Source organism: Eremothecium cymbalariae, chromosome 8 (genome assembly GCF_000235365.1).
Source record: "Eremothecium cymbalariae DBVPG#7215 chromosome 8, complete sequence".
In the NCBI taxonomy this organism is placed as follows: domain Eukaryota; kingdom Fungi; phylum Ascomycota; class Saccharomycetes; order Saccharomycetales; family Saccharomycetaceae; genus Eremothecium; species Eremothecium cymbalariae.
This window is the reverse complement of record NC_016456.1, coordinates 392455-418680: the sequence shown is the minus strand read 5'-3', so window position 1 is coordinate 418680 and position 26226 is coordinate 392455. Positions and strand designations below refer to the sequence as shown.

The 26226-nt window shown below is 37.8% G+C and overlaps 14 protein-coding genes across 14 annotated transcripts; 6 read left to right on the top strand and 8 right to left on the bottom strand.

The window, feature by feature from the left end:
- Window positions 1-145: 145 nt before the first annotated feature.
- Window positions 146-442, top strand: MRP35 (mitochondrial 54S ribosomal protein bL35m; the record flags this gene model as incomplete). Its single annotated transcript, XM_003648256.1, has 1 exon — window positions 146-442. The coding sequence occupies one exon, from the start codon at window positions 146-148 to the stop codon at window positions 440-442; it is 297 nt and encodes a 98-aa protein (XP_003648304.1).
- Window positions 443-711: 269 nt separating this feature from the next.
- Window positions 712-3657, bottom strand: NMA111 (Nma111p; the record flags this gene model as incomplete). Its single annotated transcript, XM_003648255.1, has 1 exon — window positions 712-3657. The coding sequence occupies one exon, from the start codon at window positions 3655-3657 to the stop codon at window positions 712-714; it is 2946 nt and encodes a 981-aa protein (XP_003648303.1).
- A 622-nt stretch (window positions 3658-4279) lies between these two features.
- On the bottom strand, window positions 4280-5536 carry ORC6 (origin recognition complex subunit 6; the record flags this gene model as incomplete). Its single annotated transcript, XM_003648254.1, has 1 exon — window positions 4280-5536. The coding sequence occupies one exon, from the start codon at window positions 5534-5536 to the stop codon at window positions 4280-4282; it is 1257 nt and encodes a 418-aa protein (XP_003648302.1).
- Window positions 5537-5899: 363 nt separating this feature from the next.
- SET1 (histone methyltransferase SET1) lies at window positions 5900-8887 on the top strand (the record flags this gene model as incomplete). Its single annotated transcript, XM_003648253.1, has 1 exon — window positions 5900-8887. The coding sequence occupies one exon, from the start codon at window positions 5900-5902 to the stop codon at window positions 8885-8887; it is 2988 nt and encodes a 995-aa protein (XP_003648301.1).
- A 239-nt stretch (window positions 8888-9126) lies between these two features.
- Window positions 9127-11994, top strand: MSH1 (mismatch repair ATPase MSH1; the record flags this gene model as incomplete). Its single annotated transcript, XM_003648252.1, has 1 exon — window positions 9127-11994. One exon carries the CDS (start codon window positions 9127-9129, stop codon window positions 11992-11994), a length of 2868 nt encoding a protein of 955 aa, XP_003648300.1.
- Window positions 11995-12044: 50 nt separating this feature from the next.
- Window positions 12045-13721, bottom strand: NAF1 (RNA-binding snoRNP assembly protein; the record flags this gene model as incomplete). Its single annotated transcript, XM_003648251.1, has 1 exon — window positions 12045-13721. One exon carries the CDS (start codon window positions 13719-13721, stop codon window positions 12045-12047), a length of 1677 nt encoding a protein of 558 aa, XP_003648299.1.
- Window positions 13722-14077: 356 nt separating this feature from the next.
- Window positions 14078-16612, bottom strand: SPC98 (Spc98p; the record flags this gene model as incomplete). The annotated part of the gene is made up of 1 exon (XM_003648250.1): window positions 14078-16612. The coding sequence occupies one exon, from the start codon at window positions 16610-16612 to the stop codon at window positions 14078-14080; it is 2535 nt and encodes an 844-aa protein (XP_003648298.1).
- Window positions 16613-16827: 215 nt separating this feature from the next.
- FAR11 (Far11p) lies at window positions 16828-19623 on the bottom strand (the record flags this gene model as incomplete). Its single annotated transcript, XM_003648249.1, has 1 exon — window positions 16828-19623. The coding sequence occupies one exon, from the start codon at window positions 19621-19623 to the stop codon at window positions 16828-16830; it is 2796 nt and encodes a 931-aa protein (XP_003648297.1).
- Window positions 19624-19919: 296 nt separating this feature from the next.
- LSM12 (Lsm12p) lies at window positions 19920-20474 on the top strand (the record flags this gene model as incomplete). Its single annotated transcript, XM_003648248.1, has 1 exon — window positions 19920-20474. The coding sequence occupies one exon, from the start codon at window positions 19920-19922 to the stop codon at window positions 20472-20474; it is 555 nt and encodes a 184-aa protein (XP_003648296.1).
- A 134-nt stretch (window positions 20475-20608) lies between these two features.
- Window positions 20609-21946, bottom strand: TEP1 (putative phosphatidylinositol-3,4,5-trisphosphate 3-phosphatase; the record flags this gene model as incomplete). Its single annotated transcript, XM_003648247.1, has 1 exon — window positions 20609-21946. The coding sequence occupies one exon, from the start codon at window positions 21944-21946 to the stop codon at window positions 20609-20611; it is 1338 nt and encodes a 445-aa protein (XP_003648295.1).
- Window positions 21947-22185: 239 nt separating this feature from the next.
- Window positions 22186-22923, bottom strand: NRK1 (ribosylnicotinamide kinase; the record flags this gene model as incomplete). Its single annotated transcript, XM_003648246.1, has 1 exon — window positions 22186-22923. The coding sequence occupies one exon, from the start codon at window positions 22921-22923 to the stop codon at window positions 22186-22188; it is 738 nt and encodes a 245-aa protein (XP_003648294.1).
- Window positions 22924-23193: 270 nt separating this feature from the next.
- On the top strand, window positions 23194-23880 carry CIA2 (iron-sulfur cluster assembly protein CIA2; the record flags this gene model as incomplete). The annotated part of the gene is made up of 1 exon (XM_003648245.1): window positions 23194-23880. The coding sequence occupies one exon, from the start codon at window positions 23194-23196 to the stop codon at window positions 23878-23880; it is 687 nt and encodes a 228-aa protein (XP_003648293.1).
- A 251-nt stretch (window positions 23881-24131) lies between these two features.
- On the top strand, window positions 24132-25379 carry CPT1 (diacylglycerol cholinephosphotransferase; the record flags this gene model as incomplete). The annotated part of the gene is made up of 2 exons (XM_003648244.1): window positions 24132-24181; window positions 24257-25379. 2 exons carry the CDS (start codon window positions 24132-24134, stop codon window positions 25377-25379), a joined length of 1173 nt encoding a protein of 390 aa, XP_003648292.1.
- Window positions 25380-25629: 250 nt separating this feature from the next.
- TOM22 (Tom22p) lies at window positions 25630-26082 on the bottom strand (the record flags this gene model as incomplete). Its single annotated transcript, XM_003648243.1, has 1 exon — window positions 25630-26082. One exon carries the CDS (start codon window positions 26080-26082, stop codon window positions 25630-25632), a length of 453 nt encoding a protein of 150 aa, XP_003648291.1.
- Between the last annotated feature and the right edge of the window lie 144 nt (window positions 26083-26226).

Sequence of the window (26226 nt, the reverse complement as noted above, 5' to 3'; positions counted from 1 at the left end):
CCAAGTCTCATTCAATACGTTACGAAATATTCTAGCATCGAGCGCTGCTCAAGATGCGCGATAAAATTTTTGAAACGGTCATTTCATAACAGACAGAAACAGTAGATCTGAAAGTGAATATATTATTGGGTTGATTCGTTGGACGATGCTGATTCAAGGGTTATTCCGTCCATTAGAAAAGTTGACGAGCAGGTTTGGTGGTGGAGTGGGTTGTGGTTCAGTTGGGGTATCGTATTTAATATTTTCAAGAAGTTTAATGAAGACACATAAAGGAGCTGCCAAGAGGTGGAGGAAGACTGCCAATAGTTTCAAGAGGGGGAAAGCAGGTAGAAGCCATGGTAATTCAGGTTGGAGTAAAAACTCGTTAAAAGTTTTATCGGGTAGGGCATTAGCTAATGGATCGCAGTTGAATCGTCTAAAGAGACTGTTGCCTTACCATTAGGTTAGAAAAGCTTTAGATATATGATTCTGGAAGGAATGAAACATTATATTGAATAGATATTCGTGTATATATGAAACGTCTTTTTACGTATTATTCATTTTTGTTTTTATAGTGGTCGCAGCGGTAGTATTTGTTATATCCTGGGAACTTATTTTATTTTATTCTATGAGAAAAAGTTAATTTCTTTAACATAGTTATCAGAGAGCGTCCTTTTTGGCGGATATTACATACATAGTGTATAGATATTGTGTATATGGTAATTCGTTTCTTTATGTATCGTTTTTCTTATCAGAAGTGGAGTTATACATGTGTTCGATCCAACTGCCAGTGGCGCGGTCTTTTGAAAGTTCGCTAGTTGGAAAGTAATGGTAGTTCGTTTTCAAGGAAATAGCAAAGGGGACATTATCAAAAGTTAACAGGCGTATTTTGCAATATGTGTTATCGGGAATTGTTTTTACGACTTCCAAAAATCTGGCTAAGGTTGGGGTTTCAATTTCATTAACGTGTGTAATGAAATTGGTAGCCGAGATGCCATACTGTATTGCTGGTGATGATTGGCCGCGGAATGTACAATACACACCACTTGGGATATTTTGCATAGTTTGGCGAACTGCATGATGCGGAGCTTGCAATATACTTCCTGCAAAGACAACAATTTTTGATGTTTCCTCGACTTCCACTGTCTTAATGTTTAGATTAACAATATTACCTTTCCTGACAACTTTAAAGGCCAAAACTTGTTCAACAACAGGCTCATCCGCAGCGATTACAACTCCCTCTATATCTCTCATGTGCTTGACCAAATTTTCGTTAACTGATAGGATAATGTCACCCGTCATCAATTTTTGTTCTTCATCAGTGTATGAAACTCTTGTAACAGTTATAAATTGTAATCTAGAATCGGACTCACTTTCCATTTTTTTGATCCACTCTTGAGGAACTCCTCTAAGCCTAGCTTGCAGGACAGAAATAGAACCAAAACCTGAATCCACTATATTAACTCTGGGTTTCTTACCCGCTTTTAGTATGTTTATGACCTCGGTCATATCAACCAAGTCCAAACCCATTAGATATATCTTGTCCTTTTCATCTTGTTTTTCCCCCAAAAAGGATAGCCACATAGCTCTCACAGTACCATCATCATCAGCCAATATCCCAGAATGACATCTGGAGCCTGCACTCGATTCTATAGAAATTGCCTCCAGGTTTGTAGCTCTATATCTCGGGACCATATTGCTAGGGATACTTAGAGAAGATATATCTGTAACTGTAGTTTCTGAAGAAACAGATCGGAAGTTGTGTGTGTAGCCAATGAATTGAACTTTATCACCAATTTTCAGTCTAGTACTGGAGATCTTCGGATTTTCAACAGGTGCTTCTACTAGTTGTGGGTCGTATTTCACAATTGCATAATTCTGAGTAGGATGCAAAAATTCAACTGTTGCTGGAACCAATACAGATTCTGCAATCGTAACAAATACATCAACGCAATCATGGGGAATAATTCGACGTGACACAACAACATACCCTTGTGAGGCATCGATAACTAGACCCGAAGCCTTCCGAGGTTCTGCATCAATAGAATCTAGTGGAACTGGACCCATCGTTGACACCAGCACTAAACTTCTGGCTAACTTCGAAATTTTTTCGTTATTCACGGGCAAATCAATAAATTTGGCTGATTGAGGTTTTAAAGGCAAAGGTGAAATTGGATCTGCGAGATATTTGTAATCCCAAAGTCCGGTTTCATCATTTCTTTCATACAACCTAAATTCATTACACCAATGGCGGTCAATATAGACAGTAGTAACGTTGGGAGAATGTTGATCCACCAAATGATGATATCCAACAGTTACTCTCGAACAGTCTGGAATCTTACCCATGACTTCAATAAACGTATCCAAATTAGGTGTAGGTTGGTTGTCAACTTCGTCAACAATCCAACCTAACTTCTCTTTAGAGTCAAAACAGAACGATCCCGTAGCACTGCTCAAAAAAACACCTCTAACAGGAATAGCATAGTATCTTGCCATTTGATAAGAAAGCTCGTTGAAGGTGGCACCACATACCTCAACATATCTTGAAGGCGTGATTGCATGTAAGTCGCCCACAACACATTCTACGGTCACATCTTCACCGCTCCTTTGAACGAGCAACTTAATCTTCTGTCCCACAGAGTCATCAAGTATGGCATCAACTTGAATAAAAGAGGAAATCATTTCTCCATTAATAGATATAAGAATATCACCTTCCTTTATCAGGTTATCAGCTGGTCCTTCCCGTAAAATTGTTTCAGCTACAAGCAGACCGATCTTATCTGGAAATTGCTTTCGAGCAAGTTCTTCACATCTTGGTGACAATCCCATACGCCTACATTCATCATAAGGCTTCAACAGCCACTGAGTCTGAATGGTACCTCTGGTAATTGGAATAGAAGACTGAACACAGTGCAAAGCTCTTAAGATCCTATCCAAAGGTAAAAAGAAATCTGTAGATGCCTCAGTAGAGCCACCTGCCTGCAGAGCAACAGCGTAACCATCAATATTAACTACTGGCGAACCACTAGAACCCCCAGAAGCAGAAGCAGCTGCCTGTATATATTCCGTATTAAAATCATTGTAGGTCAACTCCCCATAATCTGGAGCATTTCTATCCACTCTGCTGATAAATCCAGATAAAATACTCAACTTCTCTCCAGCATCATTACCAACAACCCTAATCTCAGAACCCACCTTTGCTAATGCAGGCTTTAACTCTAGCGCTTGAACATTCATATATTTTATCTTAGAAGGGTCAAATTTCAAAAATCCAAAATCATGAACCGGATCTCTATAAATTGGCTTTACATCACATTCTTCATGGTTATCAAAAACCGCATAACCACAAAAGGGCCCGGCACCAACAACATGTCTGTTAGTAAGCATTATTCCCAGAGTTGAATCGACAATAAAACCTGTAGCTTCCGATACCAATGCAGAATCACAGTCAAATGGTGCGACTTGTGAAAAATGCACAGAAACAACTGATTGCACAACATTTGCAATCGTATTCTGCCATTTTAAGTTATTTGAAATATCAGGTACAAGTTCAACTATATCCAAATCTGATTCGTAATCTTTATATTCAGAAGCTGTGGATTCATGCCTTTTTGATGATCGATCGTTTTGAGACGATGGGCCATCGGAATGAGTTCTCTTGTGTTTTACAACAGTCATAGATAAATTATAACTAGACAAAAAACAACAGATTAATATTTGACCTCAATGAACCACACTATCGGATATACCTGAGGTCACCTTAACCGTCGGATTAATTGAAACAAGAATAGAAGTTAAATAGATATAAAACTACAGACAGAACCGCCCGCTGGATATAAATTTTTCAACTGAAAATTTGCTCACGTGACAAATGATATTTGGTTAAATTTATAAAACCGTTTTATTGAAGATTTGAATTACGTAACTTAATAAAGTCATCTGTTAGTATGATGTGTATCCTATTTGGTTTTTTATTTAAATAACGCATTACGTGTGTGGATAACATTTTCAAGTTATGAAAAGATGCAGAATTGTTTTTTTATATTTCCGAGTAGCAGGCATTTGAGGGAAGATGTATGATTATTTTACTGTATGGACGACAGGAGACGAGGGTAATAATAATAAGGATTCATATCAAAAAATAAGAGATATATGTGGGTGTAACTCAATATATTCGAGGTATCTTGGAGCCGTGAGGGAAAAGAGCCTATTTCGAATGATGCTTACCATACGTTTGCATGCTGCATAAGGAAGTGAGGATTTTTTATGGATGAGTATTCTTTATGATGGGACACATATCTCAATGATTTGAAAGTTCAGGTTTGGAGGGCCCATCTCTAAGAGAAATATCCATTAGTACTTTTTTCTTCCATTCTGCAAATTGTTCGTCGGAAGCAATAACGTTGGTGCTTTGTAACATATTTCCCAGACGCACAGCAATGCTATTTTTAAAATCTGCACCATCATAATAATCGTACTCAATCTTTAAATCTCGATACCATTTTTCGCCGTCCATTAGCTCTTTGGTGATTTTAATAGCTTCTAGCACATCGTTTGTATCATTGGATCTCATCAATGCACACATTTTTTGCAAAAGAAAATCGTCAATGGATGGGTTATTGGCCCTTTTCCGATTGTAGATTGTAAAGCAGCATAACATGATTAACCCACATACTAGCTGAGCAGGGTAGACGAGATATGTTGCATGTAGTCCGAAACAATCTAGTATTAGAAATGTGACTTTGGATGGAATTTCGAATTGATTACAAAGCCCTACAATACCTTCAGGTGTGATTCTGTAGTATTTTTTGCACAACATATTCCACTGGTTATATTCCCCGCGCTTCTTTCTTGGCGAAGATGAGGCAGACTTAGAGGGTGACTTAAAAGGTGATTTCACAGGAGATTCAAAGTCAGATTCCTCTGGATCTGGCTCTACATCATTGCGAAAGATAGACCGGCGAGGTGTTTTCGTCGGAGACAGGGGACTCAGAGCTTCTTCATCATCTTCTTCAAAAGCTAACTTTCTTCGTGTATTATTCTTGTTTGGAGACCGAGGCTTTGACGGAGATAGGTCCACAGTTCTTGAAAGAGGCTGCCGTTCAGTACGAGGCTTTATTGGTGTTCCAAATAATTGGTCCTGGAGCTCTTTAGGATCCATTGAAGTGAATCTTTGTGATTTCGTTCCCATTCTGTCCTTTTTTGGACTTACAGACCAACTCAAGTTCTTCACAGGTGAGGATTGCCATAACGACTGTTTAAAAATACCGAGCACCTTAACAAGCTTTTTTGGCTCCAATGGAATCTTTTCGTTGTAATACGCCAGACCTGGATCATACTTCTCACTCAATTTTTCAGCTGCTAGATACGCACATATGTGGTATCGCGCTATCTCTTCGGGTTGTTTCAGCATTACCTTCTTCAAAGATACATTGTACAATGTGGTGGTAGTACTGGTCATCTTTTTAAGAATCCCCTCATTCCAACAAAGCTGCTCGTCCCGTTCATTCAAACCTAATATCTCAACAACGCATTGCCTCACTTGATTGGCAGACATGACTACTCTTCAATCGTTTTAGCATCTGTGGTAGTATGTTCGGTCAATTTCATTTATATTTGAAAAGTCCAACCAACTTTTCAAAACGATTCATGTTCAACCAAGATACATTGCCAAAACTGATGCACATAAAACAAAACAGAAACCGTTAACACTTTGAGGGGTAAGAACCGTGATCAGAGTATAATATAGGTCTTCTAGCTAAGTTCTAGCTTATCCTGGCGAAGCAAGAATGGATCACGTGCTTCGTACTTCATGATTCTTAACTTTCTTTTAAAGTCACGAATTATTTAAACACAGAAAGCCAGTAGTATGTTTGCATATAGATGTCGTTCAAAGGAAACATCGGCAGCCTTGTAGGATATGTCTGGTTATTATAATCATTTAAATTACCAAGGTAATTCGAGGTATGGTCTGAATTCGCTTATACGGAACGGTAAGTACGAAAACGGCAACAATAAATACCGGTATTCCAATACGTCAATAAGTATTGATGGAGACAGAGATACAAACCAGCCTTCAAGATATCAAAATTCAAGTACTTTCCCAGTTAAGCAGAGTGTGACAGTTCATCTTAAGCGGCCGCAGCCTGTAGTGAAATGGAATTCGCAAAAATTCACAGCTAAATACCACTATTTCGATGTACACGAGCAAAAACTAATACACCGAGATAAGATGACCAGCTGGCATAGTGACAAGCTTCCGCCCATGGGCTATGTTATTGTGCAGGATACTAGTAGTGGGAAACCGCGTCCCATTATGAAGGCTCGTAATCCTGAGGAAAAACCTTTGGATCCCCGTCTCACCCCTCATGCAGAGACTGCACGGAAGGCAAGATCCTCATTAGCCATCATGCCACGAATAGCTTACGATTCGCATTCGGTTGGACCAGAGCCACCTAAAGAGATTATCATATTCCCCGTTCAAAAGGTTAATGCGGCATCCATTCAAGATTCCATAATTAAAAACTTCTTTGGAACCTTTGGTGAGATTGCTCACTTTGAAAGTTTCAATGATCCGAACAGTGCGCTGCCCTTAAACGTTTACCTCATCAGATACACAGACCTAGAGGGTAACATAGATGGACCGTACAGGCATGCTTACAAAGCAGTGAAACAATTTGCAAAACAAAACTATCTTGTCTCGGGGATAAGATTTGCTGTGAAGCTGAATAAGAATGGTATGTTAAAGAAGACCATTGACAAATTTGTGAATGAAAACGTGCAGCGCGCTGCAAAAGTGCGCCAAGAGTTATCAAAACAGCAAGTGCCATCAACTACCGGTACAATTGCTACTTTGTCCCCTATATCTCAGTCACAAGTTGCAATACCAACCACGTCCCCTATTTTAAGAATCCCACCTGACTTGGAAAAAACAGTCAATGCTAGGGCAGTACTTCGCGTATCTGGTAAATTTTGCGTATTGCATGGCATCACAAGTGAAGACTTCAAGTTTGGGTTAAAAAACTATAATTGGGTGAAGATCATAAGCCATTATACCGGCATTTACATCATATTTAATGAGATAGCTGAAGCTCGAAGATGTTATCAAATGGAGTCTTCACATTTGACACTTTTGTCTAGACGAAGAAGAGTCCCGGTTAAAATGAAGTTCATATTAATTGAGCCAAACATCAAAGCTCGTAGATTAAAGAAACCAACAACTGAACAAGATATCCCAAAGACCTATGCAACAGTTGATGAACTTGTGGAAACTACTCTTATGAATATCCTAAACGAATTGAAGATTGCATTGCATAAAGATATTAGGAGACGACTAATTGGGCCAACTGTATTCGACTCTTTGAATCCGTCCAATTATCCAGATATAGTGTCAAAACGACAGAAGGAACAGGAAGAGAAAAAGAGATTAGAGAAACTTATGGCTGAAAAAGTCAAAAAGGAACATTTAATTACAGAAGATTTTGGCATATTTAATATTTACGGAGGTTCTTACAAGAAGAAGGACCCTACAAGAGCAATAAAGAGAGGCATTACCGGTAAATCAGAAATCCTTTCTTCAAAGAAACGCATAACAAAGAAAGTGGTAACACCAATGGCACATATGCTTAATTATGAATCTTTGTCGAAAGAAGCTTCATCTTCGACTAATATGAAGGAACAATATTCAGACTCCTCATCTTCTGAAGATGATTATGATGAGCAATATGAACTTGATGACATAATGGGTCAGCCTGAGGCCAAGAAGCTAAAGCGTGAGTCATCTGCCACTACACCTGAACCAGATAGCATCAAATCTAAGACGGCTGGCTTATCTGAAGAACGGATAAAGGAATTAATGTCTTATGAAGAAAAATTCAGACCTATTCCTGGGGATATACCGGAACCAGTTTATCCATTGGAAGAGTTTGAAAAAATGGACCAAAAAATTTCCATTGTTAATATACAAAAAGCTGTTAAAGACTCGGAAGATGTAGATCTCTTGAAAAGGGTATTAGGCTACAAAGAAGAAGCTGTCTCTAATGTGATTGAGCATATTGAATACTATGCATGGAAACTCCATAGAGATTTTGAAGAAACCATGAAAAACCAAGAGACTCAGGCGAAATTGAACGAAGTAGCTTATGACAATTCATTACAGTCTTCTTCAGGCTGTTTTAAAGCTGAAGGATTTAGAAAGATTCCCGATAAAATTAAATCTTGTTACTTACCTCATCGTCGTAGGCTTCATCAGCCGTTAAACACAGTGTACCATCATACGTCAGATGATATTTACAACATAGACAGTACCAAAACGGACACAGACCACCAAGAGCAGGACAATCACACCCCTGAACCAACTTCATCTCGGGTGAATAGAGCCTTACAGAGAAGATTTCAACAAGATATAGAAGCACAAAAGGCAGCCATCGGCACTGAGTCAGAACTGTTATCATTAAACCAATTGACCAAGCGTAAGAAACAAGTCACATTTGCACGTTCTCCTATTCACAATTGGGGATTATATGCCTTGGAGCCTATTGCAGCCAAGGAAATGATAATAGAATATGTTGGTGAAATGATCAGACAGCCCGTAGCCGAAATGAGGGAAAATAGATACTTGAAGAGTGGCATAGGTTCAAGTTACTTATTTCGTATTGATGAATACACCGTTATCGACGCAACCAAGAAGGGGGGTATTGCCCGTTTTATTAATCATTGCTGTGATCCTAGTTGTACCGCTAAGATTATTAAAGTTGGTGGTAGAAAGAGAATAGTTATATATGCTTTGCGAGACATTGCTGCTAATGAAGAACTAACTTATGACTACAAATTCGAACGAGAGGTTGATGATGAAGAGAGATTGCCGTGCTTATGTGGAGCTGCAACCTGTAAAGGCTTTTTAAACTGAATAATAATGCCTTCATTAAGCTTAAATAATATACTTGGTATACATAGTCCTCCAACTTTCCAATTTTTTAATATTCGTAAACTTGGCGCAACAAAATAAGTCGCAGCAAAACCTGCATCTTTTAATAAATCTACGTGCAAAAAATTCGCGTTAATTCAAGATCAGATTGGTGATTCTACGAATTCTAAGGACCAAAAAACACACAATCATATCTTTATGCACATTAATGGGTTGTTTAAATGTTTCAATCAACAGCTGGTAGGATATTTAGAAGCCCTTTTCGAATTTTACTGTGTAAAAGATCCAGCCAAAGTTCTACAATCCCGAACAAGCCATTGGTGGAGAAGCTGATACTTCCACTTCTTGAGAACGAAAACAGAACAAGTGGTCGAATAAAAGTTAACCATATTGATATATGTGGGAAACCTGCTAATATTACAGATCGAGGGGGTAGAACTACAAAAAATTCCCTTCCTCCCTCACTGCAATATGTGAAAGATTTGATGGACAAGTACAGTGAGTATGTGGTGTTAACTCAGATAGGATCGTTCTATGAACTTTATTTTGAACATGCTGAAAGATATGCTCCCAAGCTAAATATAACATTAACATATCGTGAATATCAACATGGTAAAGTTCCGTTTGCTGGATTTCCAGTGGAACAAGTTGGTCGTCATTTGAAGGTTTTGATCAAGGAATACGGGTACAGTGTAGCGATTGCTGACCAATTTAAAACGAGAAGTATGGCAGATAATGAGCAAAAGATTTACCGGCGAGTTACAAGGATTGTGACTCCAGGTACATATATTGACGAAGCATTCGAGAATTTAAACGAGAACCAATTTCTATTAAATATAGAGTTTCCTGAAAATTGTTTCGAGAGGTTGGCAGATGCTAGTACAAGGATCGGTTTATGTTGGTGTGATATTTCTACAGGCGAATTGTTCGTACAGCAAGTAATATTGAGGGACTTAGTATCAGCTATCACGAGAATCAGACCGAAGGAAGTTTTGTTGGATGAGGAGCTAGTAAAATACCAAATTCCAGATGGCGAATGGTATCCGGAACTAACTGAACTTAAAAAGTATTTTATCAAATATCACAAGTTACCAAGCAGATATAGGTCGATTGATTCATTCTATTATCTTTTTACCAGTGGTGAATCAAATGCTACGAAGAAAGAGTTCGACATCGTACTGAACTCTTTATCACAAAAGGAAACAGCATCTTTACGAAACACATTAATTTACATTGATGAACATTTGCCATATGTTGCAGTAAACTTACAATTTCCTCAAAGACAGCTGACAACCTCTATAATGCAAATTGATTCTCGTACAAGCTCCGCACTCGAGTTACATTCTACTATTAGAGATAACCTTAGAAAGGGTTCACTGCTATCTACAATTAGAAGAACTGTGACTTCACCAGGTACAAGGCTATTAACACAGTGGTTATCAGCTCCATCGATGCAGTTAGATGAACTCCAGAGAAGACAAACACTTATAAAAATATTTATTGACAACTGGTTTGGCACACAAACTCTAATTGGAAATATTAAATCCACAGTGGATATGTCTCGTTTATTGCAGAAATTCTCATTTGGAAAGGGTGATGCCAGAGAATTACTTCAGATATCTGAGTCGCTGAAAAAAGCCTCTGTGATTAGTGATAATTTCAAAGAATTATTAACAGAGGCCAAAATTCCGAAAGATACAAAGAAATTTTTCGAGGATATGAGTTCCACCTTAAGCTTTGAGCATTCAATTAGTGATAAGATTATCGATTTGATTGATAATTCTCGTCTTTCTCAAGATGAAAGAGTCATCGATTCCAAATCGATTCCAGATGACGGAGAAGCGGCTGTTTCTGAAAGTTTTGTCCGAAAATCAAAGCCTGGTGTTCTCAACCCCATTGCATCACGTAAGTTGGGTCAACTTCATAAAGAACGTGATACGTTTATCGAAAAGCAAAAATCTTTATTAAGTGCTTACCAAGATTTGTTTTTAAACAACTTTAAAGCTCGCCAAATTGAGCTTAAGAAATTGAAAAAAGACAACGATCCTGCAATTTATGTTTCTGGAGGGGCCGCATCCATCAAAAATATTGTGGAATATGTTAAAGAGGGTGGACTGCTACAAAATCAGAAATTTCAGATTATTAGACGCTCATCGAACACATGCTGGTTATCACATTCTCCTTGGGAAGATCTGGGAAGATCTATAAAAATATCAGAATTAGAAATTCTCACCGAAGAAGAGTTTTTGCTCAATAATCTTAAGCAAGAGATTGTTCAGCATAGTTCTCAAATAAGACAGATTTCTCAGACCATAGATTATCTTGATGTCCTCTCTTCATTCTCCGTACTTGCTCTAGAAAAAAACCTTGTTTGTCCTAAATTAGAATACAGCGGAAAGTTGGAGATAATAGGTGGAAGGCATCTAGTTGTAGAGGACGGATTACAATCGAGATCTTTGAAGAACTTTACTGATAATGATTGTAATGTGGATTCAGGTAATTTATGGGTCATTACTGGCCCGAACATGGGTGGAAAATCAACATTTTTACGACAGACAGCTATAATTGTGCTTCTAGCTCAGATAGGCTGCTATGTACCTTGTGACAGTGCACGTATTGGTTTAGTTGATAAAATATTCAGTAGAGTTGGGTCCGCAGATGACTTGTATAATGATATGAGCACATTCATGGTTGAGATGATCGAAACTGGTTTCATCCTAAAGGGCGCAACGAAAAATTCTCTAGCTATATTAGACGAAATTGGCCGTGGTACGAGCGCTAAAGATGGCATTGGTATTGCATTTGCAACTTTAAAGTACTTGCTTGAACATAACAAATGCCGAACATTATTTGCAACTCATTTCGGAAATGAACTATTCCATTTAGTCCAAACCAAATTTAACAAAGAAAGTCAAGAAAAGGTTCATTTTTATAGGACTGGAATAGTGGAGGGCAAGAATTCATTTTATTATGATCACAAAATCAGAAAAGGTGTCTGTCGCAACTCAGATGCCGTTAGAGTTGCCCAACTATCTGGGTTTCCTGAAGAAGCAATTACCGTCGCCAAAGAAGTTTTAACAAATTCGTAAAGACCATAAATTCGTTCTGTAGAACATACATAAATTAAAAAGTGCTCTATTTAGTTTAACTCACGGGATGGAAGATTGTTTTGCCCTTCGGTATGATGGTACGGTGGCTGTTGCTGCTGTTGCTGCTGCTGTTGCTGCTGCTGTTGCTGTTGCTGCTGCTGGAATAAAATTTGATGCAATAGCTGTGCCTGATTGATTGAAGGTGTGCTTGTCTGCTGATTTTGATACTGCTGATGGTTAGATTGGTTTGCCATCTGAAATTGCTGATAGGCAGCAATTGTATGATACTGGGGATATTGTTCTGTTGGGGGTTGAGGGGGATGTTGATACCACTGTTGAGGTGCAAAATTATGGTTTCCAACAGGGTATATACTTTGAGGCTGGGCACCAAATTGGACTGCTGGTTGTGGAAATGGAGTTGGCAGCTGCTGTAGGTATTGGTTTTGGAAAGTATGATAAGAGTTATTATTAGAAGCGGCTGTTGAATAATATTGCTCATTTGGTTTGTCTGCATGCACTGCAGGTTCTTCCGGCATCCGCGAACTACGAGATCTATAGGACGGATGTGTTGCATTTGATCTTACCATGGAAATAGGTAATTTTACCTTTGGATACACAACTGCGTTTCGTGGTGTGTTCTTCTGTTTTCTTTGCCCAGCTTCATGATTACAACCGTTCTTTCTTTTCTTAGCCATCTTCTTTTGCCTCTTGAATTCTGCCTCACGTTCATCATCTGAAAACTCCTGTTCCTCCTCAGGTATCTCTTCATCCGCACCATTAGATGCATCTGTGCCTTTAAATTGTTTGATCTGAAACGTGTCTATCCAATGGGCTTCTGGGACCACAAAGTAAACTTTAGCGCCCAATTGGGATTTACAATTATCAATAATATCTTTGGAATCCTTTGAAACAGTAATACGATAAAATGGGTTAGATAGCTTCCCAAATACTTCACACAAAGGACCAATAATTGTACGGTCAGCCAAACAAAAAATAGCTCCTTCTTGTAAAACTCTATGTTCACCTGAAACTGCTGCCTCGATCACGATGTTATTTTCAAAAGCAGATTTCAATAAACCGATTTCATGGATGGTAGTATTTTCATCAATTTTAAAGTTTTCAGGAATTGTAGGTATTGGCTCTTCGACCAATTCGTTCTTTGAACGGATTGGGCTTTGTGCCGCAGGTCCGTCTTCATCTTCTTCAACCTCTATTTCTGATGAATCTTCCAATGAATCTGAAGAATGTGAATCATCTGAATCATCTGAAGCATCTGAAGCGTCTGAAGCATCTGAAGCATCTGAAGAGTCTTTTGGTGAATATTCTTGGGCATCAAAATTTTGGATAGAATTAACCTGCACAGAATTACCATTGTCGCTACCTTCCAATGACTCAGCAACCACATCATATTTTTGGCATTCCTTTGCTTCTTGTACATGCATAGTACTTGAGACCTCAGCACTACTTTTACTGTTTTCTTCCTCATCGGAACTAATGCCATTTAAGTCAATGTCTTCCTTTGGTAGCTGAATTTTCATCTCATCATTTTCCGGATTGGCTAAAGCGATGGAGAATGCGTCAGTAGCAGTGTTTTGTGCTAATTCCTTCTCCACAGAACCTGGTTCTTCATTATTTTCCTTTATTGAAACAGTAGAATCCACAGACATGGCTTTATGCTTGTTTATTTGGTTCTTTATCCTTTTTACCTGCAGCTCATCGCATGACATCAAATTATCAAGATGATGGAATTTTCACTAAATTCCTTTTTGGCTTCATTCGTGGGTTATGATTACATAGATTTAAGATTATACAATGAATAAGACAACATATCTATTTAATTCCAGACCAGTTTATTTAAGATCTTCATTATCATTTTTAAACCTTTAGGAGTATTTACGATAACTGCTAGTTTGTATTTCAGAATAATTTGGGGTCGCTTTGTATTGATTAAAATAATTAGCTACGTACTGTCCATAATCATACACCTGCATTGAAATGATATGATAGATATAAATGTATATTACATATATGCTTAAAAAATATTACTCGCATGAAATTTGTCTGCTCTTTATTTAGCAAGCGTTCAACGTAATATTCTACTTAATTTAGCCATGTCCTCATTACCATCCAATTTTAAATCTTTTATCAACGCAAAGGAGCTGTTCTGGAATATTTTGTACAAATTCACTAAATTTTTCATTACCAAATTGAATCTTACCAAATTGTCATTCAAGTTATCATGACGTTCTAAATTCAACTGGATTAGTATTTCATGTATAATTCCATTTAGTTCGGCATAAGTCAAGACAAAATCGAACATCTGGTTCATCAACATTATCAAGGTCACTGGGAGATATTGATTCGTAAACTTCCCTGCTGGTTTTCCATTTTGGGCATCTAGTAGTTTATGTTCAAGAACGCTGTTCAAATACTTATTGTGGATGCTGTCCAACTCATCAATTGTGTACTGTTTCAGACCCGAAGCAGCGGCTTGTACTGCTTGTTCATTAATCTTTGTCAAGAAATCTAATCTTGGTTTTAATATTCCGTCAATCAGTTTTAGGCCGTTTTTTAGGGTGACGATGTTAAAGCTTTCTTGGAAACTGTTTTCTTTCATGGATAATTTATTTTTAAATTCTTTATGCCTGGGTTCTATAATATTTGTGAAACAGTAAGATTCTAGTTTTTGATTAAATTGCTGAATTTGATTTTTTAGTACATTAATAAGAGAGACTTTCCTGACTATATCTTTAACCAATGGGTTATTCCTACGAATCTTCTTAAAATCCCTCATCAACGCAATGTTGCTTAACCATTCGTCTTGAAAGAAATGGTTATTTTTTTTCATTCTCCAAAGAAAGTTAAATATTCGGAGATATTCCTTCTTGTTGCCAGAACGATTAACATTCAATACAATACTCAATGGGGGATCAATCAAATAATCTAAGGTAAACACATCCCAACCAATAGAACCGTGCCCAGATTCTAATAAACGTGCATCTAATTTATTGATAATAGTATTTTTATCCTGTTTGTTTAGATAATGCCTTAAAGATGACCTTTGAACAGATTCCTGTAGACATTTTGTTAGCTGATAACTCTGCAGCTGATGAACTGGTTCCATTAGAAAACTGGAGGCATTATTGATAATACTGTCGATAAAATCTCCTCTACCCATTAGCAATATATCCTTTAAAACTCTTACAGTGTCGTTATAATAAAACTTTTCTTGCAAAGTCACATTGACGAAAGAAGTGATTTCGATATATTGATCATGAACAAGTTCATAAAAGCCCTCCGAGATGGTGGATTTTTGGAGGGATGCAAATTTCGTCATGTATTTTGTAGAAAAATTACTTGCCCACTCAATTTCTTTCATATATACCTCCAAATAAACATAACTTTTCCCAACTGTATAGATCTTTTGAGCAACAGAAACTGGAATAAAGCCTGGGATCTTATCTTCTAAAAGCGTAAAATTCACACCATTCCTTGCATCAGAATTCTGAAGCTTAGAAACAAAAAACTCATCGTGTAATGATTTAAGTTGACCTCTCACTAACCAGAATATTAGATGTTCCATGTAGAGGTCAATTAAAGTAGAAAACACTTCCTCCGCAAGTCCTTTGATCAATGGATCGCCATGTTGCTTTAAAGAATCAAATTCGGATATTAACTGATCGCCCCTGACTTGTTCAAACTTTTGCAAATATCCATAATAGAACCGGAATACTAATATCTGGGTATAGAGTTGGCTGTATATTGATTTTACAGTCTCAGAACCAATAGTGTTAGATAGTCTGTTCACAACCCTGGTATATTCTCGTAGCTTGTGTGAAACCACAGTCAAAAAGTTAACCTTTAGTGGCGACAGTGTAGTTGTAGACTTGTACTTTTCGACTTGTTGACTCAAATACTGATACAACAACGCTGCCTCGAATACACAATGGAAAACTCCACTTTCTCCATTCGGGATATTCGCAGGGATTTCAATTGACTGATTGGTGATAGGAAACAAACTAGAAGTGGTGGCCAACAACGTGTATGAAATGTACTTCAAAATATCCGTCTCTGAAGCCATCGTACTATAGTAAGGATCAGATAAGTGTGCTAATGGGGTATCATTATGTGCAAGTTTCATTGAAGGACCACCATAAAAAGAAGTTATAGCTGATCTACGATCCGAAAATCTTTCAACATTCTCAAATGAATCGGCATAAACACTTGGTGCACCAGAAGGAGAAAGGATAGAATTATGGTGCTGTAGGGTATCCGGATTCAAATATCCAGCTGCAGATTTACCTGCTCTAAGCGGAACCTCCCGAGAAGCTGAATTTAACACAGATAAATACTTCTCAACCTGCTCACCACTACTGAAACTCTCCAACACCTGTATAAACATTTCTAATTTGGCCCACTGCTGACTTTGCTCTTGTGACTGAACCATTTCACTCTTATAAAAATTTAGCATTCGAGAAGCTTGCTCTTTAGATCCAGTAGATATAGCCTGAGCAAGGTCCTGAACAAGACGTTTCACCTGAATATCTGAAACTCCTGATGGAACCATACTAACCACACATGGGTATAAACTCAACTCGAGATCCATTGGTCTTTTCATGAATACTCTGACCCTCTAAACATTAGTTGTATTCTGCAGTTGTAAGATCGCGTCGTTGTTTACCTTATTTCACAAAACTTAAAAAGTTCGTTTAGAGCGACCCCACATTAAATCGCCAGTTTGGATACAAACTTGAATAATGATGATAATACGGACTTAGAAGGAGCATGAAGCAGCTAGATATATACATATATATATCGTTTTAGATTAGTACATCAATAATTAGATGTTAATATTTCAGATTCTTTGCTGAAAAAGGATTTGCTTGGTTTTTCAGTGTAACCGCACTGTTCCATTGGTATTTTGTAGTGAGTGAAGTTGTAAAATTGTAGCATTGCTCTTAAAGCTATTTCGTGACCATAAGCATCGTGCATCTCACCAGATATATCTTTACCAGCTACCCAATTGTCCACCAAGGAGAGTTTTTCGTATAGATAAACGCCGGATATCAATTCTATGTGTTCAGATTTCCATCTTTTATTTTTGAATGGGGTAAGTTCTTTCACTAGTCTTAATATGGGGCGGTAGATGTCTAGATTGAAGATTTGGTATAGTTTGCAGAAAAGAGTACCGATGTTTAGTGGCAATTCCTTTAATCTGTATGTTTTTTTACCTATGATTTTTGATAGCACCTCGAGCATATAAACCTCTGAAGAGATCATCCTTATATTCACCTCAGAGTCCAAGGGGTACAGTTGAGTGAACTTCTCATCGTAGGAATCGCGATATATTAAGTTGTTCTTGCTGCATTCTGCGAAGAATGAGTGTGGTAACATAACAGTTCGTTTGTATAGTCTGTCGTTGTAATTATATGTGAATTTGGACAATAATGGGATGAAAACGTCGGTAACTTTTGAATCATAGATAAGCGACGACAAGTATTCAAACTTCAAAATGTGGCTTAACTTGAACCATTTCAACAATGTAAATAGAATACCGCTGGAAGATCTCATTAAAATTTCTTTTGCTCTACTAATTTCTAACTGCGGGGTTAACAGTTCTATAGACATGTCAGCCGGGAAGTCTTTGACAAAGTATTCATGGATATTCAAATTCGATTCGATTGTTTGCAACAAAACATAAACCAAGGATATTAAGCTTGGCAAACATTTCTGGTAGTAATTTTCAATACGTCTCATGGTTTTGATTTCCTGTGAATTATCTTCTAGTGCTGAATAATCGTACGGGTCGTTTGAATGCTTTTCTGCTTCGTTCCATCCTCGTTCTTGCATCATGAATAGGCTCCGTTCGTGCCACAACTGTTTAACCGAAAGCTTTATTTCTATATTTTTAGAAAGGATCTCTATGGCCTCTTGGACATTGTAAGGAAGAACGTTGTTATTATCAAGTTCGTCTGGAAGTTGGATCCTGCTTTCCAATTCATCTGTATTATCTTCATCATCTGATGGATATAATGACGGATAACACAAGTTTGTTTGGAATGATTTCCGAGTTTTTGGAGTATATGGAGATATTGGAGAACCTGGCGGCGATGGCACCGGAGTTGCTATATGTAATTGTGGTTCAGGGAGCGTCATTTTTACAGCACTATGGGCCTTAGGCCTTGGTATCTCCAAGAATTGTGACAATGAGTTAGGGTTATCAAAATCTTTAGGTATTTTGGATTCCAAAGCCTTTGAAATTGGGAACCTGGAGTTGATATCTATACGGAATGCTTCATAATCCAGCGGAGAAGCGGTTAATTTTTCCGGCCTATTTTCGTAAGTTTCAATCCCGTGTAAATTATGAATATAAGTTCTAACCTTCTGATAATGGACTTCATCTCCAAATTGGAGGGTTAGAAGCTTGAACGATATCATAAGCATATTCCGTATCCTCATGCAAAGCCTGCTATGCCAGCGCCAATGCTCTATGTACATTGTTATGAATTCCAAAATACCCGCTTCGAAAATCGTATCTATTACTTTATCAACGATGTCTTGGTCGGAGGCCCTAGTCTCTATGCAAACGCAAATGATAAAATAAAACACAGTCGAAGAATAAAATAGTAAAGAGTTATATTGCGACAAATTGGAATTTTTATCCCTGCAAAATTCCGCTTGTTTCTTGAAAACTCTGATTATTATGCCCATTGCAGCATCAGCTAAAAGTAGAGAATTCCTTCGAATACTGCCCAAATGCGATTCCAGATTATGCATTTCTTTGAAATTACCAAAAACAATGTAACACATTGCCAATATAGCATCACCGTTGAGATGATCTTCTGACAGTTCTTTTTTCAATGTATTTACACATTCGTTTGAGTAGGCAACATCTTCCACAAAGTTACCAGGAGAAAACTTACTTTCAAATGAAGCTTTAGACTTATTCAACAGCATATAATCTTTCAAATCTAGCCACTCTGAGAGCTCCTCGGGTAGTGAATAGAATGCTTTTAAAGACCAATCAAGGGTGGGCTTAGAAGCTGTATGGAAAACAAAACCAGATGAAATCTCAGCAGCACGTTGGTCCAACTGCTTTTTGTAATCCTCATCAATAGGTATATTCTCATCAACTATATCCTCAGAGTCCTCTGGCATATGTTTCATTTTCTGAACAATTGGAGAAAGGCATACAGGTGATGCAGAACTGCTTGGGATATCATTCATAACCTTACAGCTGCTAGACGGAGAAATGGGCCCATCTATTTCATCAACATTTGTGAAATCCTCGTCTTCATCCTCCCCAGGCACTTCTAATTCTTCATCATTTTCTCTTTCCTCCTCATTCATTTGAAACCCCACATTTGTCCCATTAGAGGAGTTATTCGTAGTTCCCGGTGACCCCGGTTGATCAAAAGTCGTATTATTCATCTGCAATTTTTTATGCAATATAATATCCAAATCTTGCAATAATGAAGCCTCAACTGCTGTACTGGCATCGGTACCATCGTATTTCCCAACATCTTCTGTATACTTATAAGGTGACTTCTTATTCTGCTTTTTCTTCATTAATTCTTGCGAAGGAAGTGACCTTATTAAGGGTGAGGTAGGTCTAACTAATTCAGGCATTCTAACAATCAATAGCTATCGATATTCAACCAACAGGGTAATCAACTCTACCCTATCCTCTCTTTTCAAGCTTTTATTCGAGCTTTTGATGAGAAACCTTCTAACTAAAACCTTTTGTGATAAAAACGGATTTGATATATAAAACTAAAGTTGCCACTTTTAAAAATTATCGCTCAATCCACAACCACGCCATTTAGAGTTACATAGCAAGCCGATAGGTAGTCGTTAAAGGTTAGTACTGATATTTGTGGTCGTTTCATTGAGCTGTGGCAGAGATTCAACCGGTTTAAATTCTAATGAGTTTCAGTTTGGAACAAATAGTTGGATTCAAAGTTAAGGTTACCAATGTGTTAGATACAGTAACACAGGGCAAGATATATTCATATGATTCCGGGAATAATACATTGACGCTTGTGAGTTCTAAGAGAAACCAGACTCCTACTTTTAAAATTATCAAGACATCATTTATTAAGAGTTTGGAAGTTGTTGGGGAACGACCTGCCAGTCCTGGGTTTAAAAGAGATCCGATCAAGCCTAGCCATGTTCATATCAATAGAGTGACAGAGAACCTAAAGGTTAAGATAGCAGAGTGCAAGAAAAAAGAACTTCTTATAGGTAAGGGAGCTTCGCATGAGGGCCAAGTGGTATTTGAAAGCATACATAAGACCATCCCTGACACTAGGTGGCATGGAAAGTCCATTATTGTTCTAGACGAATTAGAAGTTGTGCCACCGTATACTTTAGCAGATGTTAAATGCATGAATAATCCGGAGGTCAATTCCAAGGAATTAGTTGTAAAGATTGTGGAGGGGGCGTGGAAGAAGCTAGAACTACAAAAGAAGGGTGGTTGATGCCATTAATTGCCTCATATGTAATGTTTATATGTATGAGATTCTATACCAATATATAAGTGCTGCAGCAAGACAGAAAACTCAGTATAAAATGATGATGAGGCTGTATTATAACTAGACATGCGATTCATTGTTCAGCTGTCAGTTTCAAGACTCCAGGTTAGTGTTAGAGAATCAAACAATTTCAATCCCTTGTTCATACTACCCTTGGTGCCGTCAAGGTCTTCCCATTTGATGGTAAATGTGGGCTTGCATACGGATGCTTTAATCTCTGCGTCTAGCTCTTCAATCATGAAATTAGTTGGTGAAAGGCTTCTGCTACAAGATATAGTTTCCCAATACAAGTTTAACCAGCAATATGCTGAAGAGGTCAACTTGGTTACGCTGTTGATAAACTCCGTTGTTTTAGATCGCAAGCCAAAACATAACCTCATATCAGAAGTTTCAACACCTATGTTTGGATATAGTATGTACTTTCCATCGATGAACTTAATTACATTCTTTTCTTCATCGCACTCAATGGAGTAGAGATCAATTAAGGAATCATTCCCTGGAGCATACTTTTGAATTTTGACACCAAGCATGCAAGCGGATCCGATAATATCCCTAGTGACACTTCCAAGAGGATTGAAGAATTCCATAGATAAAATTTTAAACTTACAGTGTCTTAATTCGCTCATTATTTGAGGTCTGTAAAGAGTGTCATAGCATATGAAAGTTTCATGGTATCTCAAGTACCTCAATTGTGAATAGATTGTGACGCCGCGACTGACACCTGGCTTGAATCGGGCGCTCAGGAACAATTGGCACGACTCAATCATTGGTATTTGCTTATATTTCATCAAGTAGGCTATTGCAACAGTACCAGATCTTCCTTTACCCATCTTACAATGAACCACCGCGACTCTGGAATTATCAAAAGCTAAGAATTCATGAATTTCGTCAATTAGTTCCTCCAAAAGAATGAAAGGAGGAGGGAAATGGTCTACCCAGCCCCTACGTGAAATAATATCCTTAAGCAAAGTTTTGTTACCAACTGGAGAACTCAAGGTACTTCTCTCAGGCACTTCTATTCCAAGACAATGGCTTTGCCGAGTCAACTGAGTCAAGGATTGTAAACTGGATGAATTTCTCTTCAATGAAGTCTTGGCTGTAGGTGATTTGGGGGAGGAGATCCCCATCATCGACGAAATATCTTCATCAGTGTAATCTGAATCACAAATTTCAACCTTTAAATTGAATATTTTCCAATTGCTTGGGCCATGATGGACATTCAAGTAAATTACCAAATCCTTCAAACTATTCCTATAAAACATGCGGGGATATTTCATGACTGGATATGAACAGACGATCAATTTGTCTGTTATATATGTCAAATCTAATACAAGCCCCAAATTATTCTTATGACGATTCACTGGGCTTGAATAAATCGACTTGATAATGTTCTCTGGTGTCAATTTAGGTAATGACATTGTATTAAACGGCCTTAGATGGTACCAATCGTGGTTGCTGTTGTTTTCTGAGACTGAAATTAACAGTATAAACTATAGTATAACACAGAAGCTAGAGAGTATATGCCTGACGGCCGTATGTCATTTTGTGAGGCTGCATTATAGTCCCTGTCACAACGACACTAATATTAAAAATTCAATGTAACAAAAACAAATAGGTACACATTTATTTCAAATAAAAAGTATGAACCGAGTAGACACTAGCCGGTTAGAGTGTTTGAGGTTAGTTCTGATTCAACATTTAGAACCGACTCTAGAACTGAAACTAAAACGTTCCTAATATCTGTAGTTTCATCATTCAAAATCTCCGTTATGTCTGAGGACAGCAACTTGCCTTCGACATCACCATCTGCAAACAAACTTCTATGTGATTCTGCATATGACTTGTATACGAATTCATCAAAGTAATAAGGAGGATCGATCCAATACGAATCCAGCGTGCGGTAACCTGGTCTCGCCGCTCTACGTGCTTTAAGCGTAGCATACGGAGCCCTGAGAAGGAGCTTGATATCAAATAGCGAAGCTAAGCATTCATCATGATAAAGCATAAAACCCTCCACAAACACGACCATATAGCTTAGGGCTTTTATCCGTGTCCCATATTGGCTGTTAATAGACTCCCAAAACCCATCATCTATATTGAACTTCAATACACCATCATGGTTGTCGTTTTTAACTGGCTTTACTGACATACGACCCAATGATTTAATATTCTGCAGTTCTCTAGTAAAAGCTTCAAAATGTAATGCATCAGCACAGTCCCAATTTTGAAGCATATATTCCTCATTTATAGGAATTTCGTTGTCATGTTTATAGAAATCGTCTTGATGGATTAATATGGATCCAGGTACAGCATAACTAGCCAATTTTGAAAGCGTAGTCTTACCAGAAGACGAACACCCACTTATTCCAACTAAAAGTGCTGGTTTACTAGTCATCGATAGATATAAGAAAGTTATATATGAATCCCATATGAGCAGCGAACAATCCGGTTGTTAAAATGTCATCGCGATAACATATACATTACATATTCAGATGATTTTTTCAGTTTGTTGGGCATAAATTGCAAGTATTAAAACATTGGAATTTGCTTTCTAATGCACACCAACAGAATGGATACAAGATTTTCCAGACGAATCTGAAGAACAAAGAAAGCAGTTGAAAGTTATATTGTATTAGGATTCTATTGAATCGATTTACGTATAAATATGACCGAGTTTATTAATGAAAATCCAAACGTTTTAGATGAAACCCAGTTACCTCAGAGACTCGAAGACCCAGAAGATTGGTTAGACTCGTCAATAAATAAAACCACACTCGAGAAGAAGAAACAACTATTGAAAATCAGTTCTAACGATCCCCAACTAATATCAGATATCGAAATACTGGATAAACTACTGGCTAGAACAAAGGTATCAGAGGAAAGATTGCCCGATTTAGCGTACGATGAGGAAACTCAAGATCCAGGTTCGGAAGAATACTGCTCATTCAAAGAGGATGAGGATCTCATTGATCCCCAGGAGATTTACGATTTAATATCCCATATAAGCGACCCAGAACATCCATTAACCCTAGGCCAGCTAGCTGTTGTTAACCTGCCCGACATAGAGGTGCATAATTCGGACACTGCAGGCGAGATCGCCGAAGTCGTTGTAAGGATTACTCCAACCATTACCCATTGTTCACTGGCCACTCTGATTGGTCTGGGAATTAGAGTAAGATTGGAAAGAAGTTTAACACCGAGGTTTAGAATCACGATTTTACTGAAGGAAGGGTCCCATCAGAGTGAGAATCAAGTGAATAAACAGTTAAATGATAAAGAACGAGTTGCAGCGGCCTGCGAGAATGAGCAGCTGATAGAGGTGGTTTCCAAAATGCTCAGTACATGCAAATAGCATCCGTAATACCCATTCATGGTGATGCTGATGATGACGATTATGATCATGGTCAGGACGTTATCTTACGTGAAGAGTGATTTAAAGTCTTAAAAACAAAGGTAGTCCTTTTTGTTGAATATTTTATAATTTGTGCGTGCACGATGCCTTCAGTTGTAAGCGTGTTTTAGACATCTCTGATCGCACGTCATTGCTCTATCCAATTGATCCAGTGTTCCCCTTTCAGTTATCTACAACTTAGGTTATATATAATGGGTGTTTTCATTCCTCATTCTAAGTTAAAAAATTTGAAGGACTATAGGTACGTTTTAAACGGTGTAATTGAGAACCATTTATGGTGTAGATGGAAGACTAACGATTTTTTGTAAGGGTATAGCTATCAAAGTGAAGATCGTTCATTGATATCTAAATATGTGTTGAAGCCATTTTGGGCAAAGTTTGTCAACATATTTCCGTTATGGATGGCACCGAATGCAGTTACGTTAACAGGGTTCGGATTTATAATTGTTAACGTTCTAACGGCTTTGTATTTCAATCCAAATTTAGATACGGAGTCGCCTCGTTGGACGTACTTCTCATATGCGATAGGTTTGTTTCTTTATCAAACATTTGATGCGTGTGATGGTGCCCATGCACGTCGAACCTCACAGTCTGGCCCCTTGGGTGAATTATTCGATCATTCCATTGATTCCTTGAATACGACTTTATCCATATTAGTTTTCTGTGCTGTGGTAAACTGTGGGTACACGTTTTTGACCCTTTTGATTCAATTTGCGTTGTTGTGTAACTTCTATTTGAGTACCTGGGAAGAGTATCACACGCATAAACTATTTTTGAGTGAATTCAGTGGGCCAGTCGAGGGTATTCTTCTAATAGTGTTAAGTTTCATTCTTACCGGTATTTATGGTCCACAGAAGATATGGCATACTAGGATAACGGAGCTGAACTTTGTTGGTTACTCCTATGAGGTCGAATCACAGCATGTGGTTTATGGATTATGTGGGTTGGGTCTGATTTTCAACATTTTATCCGCCAGAAGGAATGTTGTGAAATATTATCACCAAAAATATGGTGCTTCTGCATCAACTACCAAGCAAGTTGTGGATGCAACATGGCAATTGGTACCGTTCTTCGCTTTCTTCGCCTCGTTATTTATTACCGGAGTTTTGGAACCGTCCTTCATCTCTTTGCCAACCGTTTTATCATCCGGCTTAACTGTTGCCTTCACTGTGGGTAGAATTATAGTGGCACATTTGACTATCCAGCAGTACCCAATGAACAACATTCCGATGTATATCCCTACAGTCTCATTTATGCTCAAGTTTTTATTCGTGAATCTGCTAGGCTATCAACTGGATCAATGCCTATTTGCATTGAGCTGGTTGGGTTTCGGTTTAAGTCTTGGTATCCATGCAATGTTTATTATGGAGGTTATTTACGAATTCACCAATTACTTGGATATATATGTGTTGTCCATTAAACATCCAAAGATAGCCTGATCTATCTTCACATCATATATACAGATATACTTATATATACTTAGTGCAGTCCATTGATATTATAAAAGAAGGCATATATATACCACCGTCCCATCCTTTTTAGAGGCTAATCCCCAGAAATAATTATATATATATAGCGCAGGGAAATTTATTGTTTGTTTATTTAGGATATTTACAAAGATCTGGTTAGTGGTCCTTAGTAATAAGATTATATTGGCTGCAGAAAGGTCATCACTCAGACAGACAGATTTCAAATGCCTTGAGGAGCAGGGTTAGGAGAATCGCCGGTAGCCAAAATATCATTGGCATCCTTTTGCAAATCAAAACTCTTCTCCATTTCAATTAATTGCTGCTCCGCTAAAATAGATAACGACAATGGAACACCTAGCAGTAAGGCAGATGTAGTCACAGCCCACAAAACGTTACCACTCTTAGAAAAAACAACTTTACACATGGATACAGTGGCATCATAGACCTTATTAACTCTTTGCCATTGCTGAGGAGCAATAATATCCTTTAGAGCCAGAAACCTCTGGAAAAATGTCTCATTTTCGTCAAAATCATCATCATCATCACTGGAGTAATCCTCATCGTCAAAAAGTGAATCAGATTTCTCAGAACCAACCCCACCACCATTTTGTTTGAATTTCTGTTCTTTTTGCAAAATTTGCGATTCTTCCGTAATCTCAGTTAGTTCAACCATCTCGACAACTTATGGGTACTATTAATCCGACAGAACCAGCTTTTAATAACTGCAGAGATTGATTAGCTCGACGTTTGTTCTTAATTAAAAGCCTGTTGAAGGAAGATAATTGAAATCAAAATTAAGTGCAAATTTTCTCCACGT